The 2,813-nt window shown below is 41.6% G+C and overlaps 1 protein-coding gene across 1 annotated transcript; it reads left to right on the top strand.

Annotated features, from left to right (window-relative positions):
- The first annotated feature begins 845 nt into the window (after positions 1-845).
- On the top strand, positions 846-1,793 carry LOC123345157 (olfactory receptor 4D1-like). Its single transcript, XM_044981842.1, has one exon. It carries the CDS (start codon positions 846-848, stop codon positions 1,791-1,793), a length of 948 nt encoding a protein of 315 aa, XP_044837777.1.
- Positions 1,794-2,813: the final 1,020 nt, after the last annotated feature.

The raw sequence follows: 2,813 nt of genomic DNA, 5'->3' as shown, positions 1-2,813 counted from the left end.
TGTTTGGTAACTCCAGTTAAACTAGCAAAACTATTTTATATTGACTCTGTACAGAAGCAATGAACCTTTAATATCTGAACTGTGCAGAAGAGGGGCAGGACAGTGCAGAACACAGGGTTTTGGTAAAATTCAGGACTGGGAGAATGCTGGGGTTACCTGCATGTAGTAATCAAGGCTGGTGGAAGCCAGGGTGTGACTAGAAGGTTGTTGACAGGCTGCTGAGGTCAGAGCTGCTGGTCCAGCACTGCAGCTCTACACAGACACCGAGGGGGTAACACCTACAAGCTGGTAGGCTGGTTGTGAGAGTCCCAGGTTAGAAGCTACAACAGCAAAGCATTGTCAGATACCAAGGGTTATGGAGCGGGCTGTGACACAAACCTCATTGGTCTGGATCGCACCCCAGAATGTGACAGACACCCCTGATGAGAAGCCCTGGTCTGTGAGCACATCCACTTTGCAAATATGCCTTCTTCCCAACCCTGAGCCTCTAGGCCACATGAGGAATCTGTGGCCCATGTGAGCTGTGCACTCTCAGGGCTTCAGGAAGATGAATGGAGACAGTTGTTAGCAGGGGGCATTTTGCGTGTGTAGGTTGCTCCTGTTCACTCCCAAAGAACCCAAATTGGAGATGACCACTGGTGGAGCTCAGACGTTCTGCTGAAGCAGGGGTACTCACCATTGGGGCTGAGAACACAGTCTGGAATTTGGTAAACAAAGAAAATTTCCATGCAAGTGTATCAGTTAACATGGAGTTAATATTCTTTTAATAACAGTAATGTACTGGGATTGCATCATAATTATTATCATCACTTTTTTCTTCTTCAGGCATATTTTGAGGTTAATAAATGGAGAAGAAGAACTTCACCACCCCAGTGACAGAATTTGTCCTCTTGGGCCTCACTCAGAGACCTGAGCTGCAGCCATTCCTTTATGTGACTTTCTTCATAGTCTACATAAACACTTGGCTGGTAAATTTCATCATCATCACCACTGTGGTCTCTGACTACCAGCTCCACACCTCCATGTATATCCTGCTGGCCAACTTGGCTTTCCTAGATATCTGCGATTCATCAGTCAATACTCCAAAATTACTCTCAGATCTCCTCTCACAGCATAAAACCATCTCATTCAATGAGTGCATCCTTCAGATGTTTTTCTTCCACTTCTTTGCTGGCGCTATGGGGTTTTGCCTTGTGGGGATGGCGGTCGATCGGTACGTGGCCATCTATAAACCACTGCGGTACTTGACTATCATGAACCGGGGTGTATGCATGAGGATAGTGGCACTGGCATGGCTGGTTGGATTGGCTCACTCTGCTGTTCAGACAGGACTGCTCCTCCAGTTACCATTCTGTGGTCCAAACATCCTGGACAATTTCTACTGTGATGTCCCACAAGTCATCAAACTGGCCTGCACCAACACTCACTTGGCTGAAATGCAGATGAACTTAAACAATGGGTTAGTGATCATAATAATATTCATCATTCTGCTTATTTCTTACACCATCATCTTAATCAAGATCAGGACACATGTTACGGAAGGGAAGCACAAGGCTCTGTCCACCTGTGGAACCCAGATCACTGTGATGTGTTTTCAATTCATACCCAGCATCTTCATCTATGTTTGGCCCGTCAAGCAGTTCGCCCTGCATAAGGTGGTCTCAGTCATTTACTCTACAATCACCCCAATGCTGAACCCGATGGTCTACACCCTGAGAAATGCCGAGATGAAGAAGGCCATCAGGAGACTATTGAACAGAATGCTGTTCTCATGGCAGGAAAGACAGACATAGTTTATCTCTCAATGTCCATTTGTGTTAAAAACCTGATCTCAGTCATATATCAGAGATCAGACATATGTGGCACGTGAAATGTGTGTGTGGTCAAATAAGATCAAATCCTGCACACTCATGAGAATCTCAGTTCACAAATGCATAATAGATGGAGAGCCAGAACCTCCATGTAAGGAAGAAAAGCAGTCAGTGGAAATAAGACGTAGCTCCATATTGGTAAATAGTCCAGATCCCCAGCTGGAGGAAATGGGTGCAACTCATTAAATGGCTACCACCGGCTAGGGCTTTAACACTGAGAACTGTTGGTCAAAATTATTCTAAGAATGATTTCAACTAATGAAGAATCCATGAAAATAAATATCTTCTAAAAAAAATCTGTTGAATAAATTTTGTATCATAACTAATGGACTGATTGTGATGAAGAAATTACTATCAAATGTTCCAATAATGCATACAATCATTTTTTTTTACTTTATGGCTAATTCTGTTATCCCTTATATATATATACAGCACTTATCTGCATTTATCATGTGAAGTCTCATCAAAATCTTTTAATAATCTTCACAACTTACTTTTAAAAAATACTTGGTTTTAGTACTCTACATGCTATTTCTATTTCTAACCCTAACTTCACAGGTTAAACTGAAGTTTTCTTTGCTTCCTTTTTCTGCTAATCCTGATACAGAATGGGAGTAGAATGGGAAACATTTTTAATGGATTTTTTTATAATTCTCCTTTTCATTCATAATATACACATTTTGATTTTTCCACATTTACTCCTTTTCTAAGAAAGAAAGAAAGAAGTTGGGCCATTCATCCCAATATAAATTGAAGATCAGATAGAGAAAATCTTAGCAGCACTGAATTCCTCCAAAGTTCTATCCCTAGTGGGAATGCATCACACCGTAACCATTAAAAGTTCCACTCTTGTAATTAATCCCATGGGACAAAGTGCTAAGAACATACAAATGGGTTCAGAATTTTTTTCTCATCTTTGGTTTAAACTCACAGGCAAAGAAT

This window comes from Mauremys mutica, chromosome 12 (assembly GCF_020497125.1).
Source record: "Mauremys mutica isolate MM-2020 ecotype Southern chromosome 12, ASM2049712v1, whole genome shotgun sequence".
Classification (NCBI taxonomy): domain Eukaryota; kingdom Metazoa; phylum Chordata; order Testudines; family Geoemydidae; genus Mauremys; species Mauremys mutica.
Note: the sequence above shows the minus strand (reverse complement) of the source record. Positions and strands in the feature narration are given on the sequence as shown.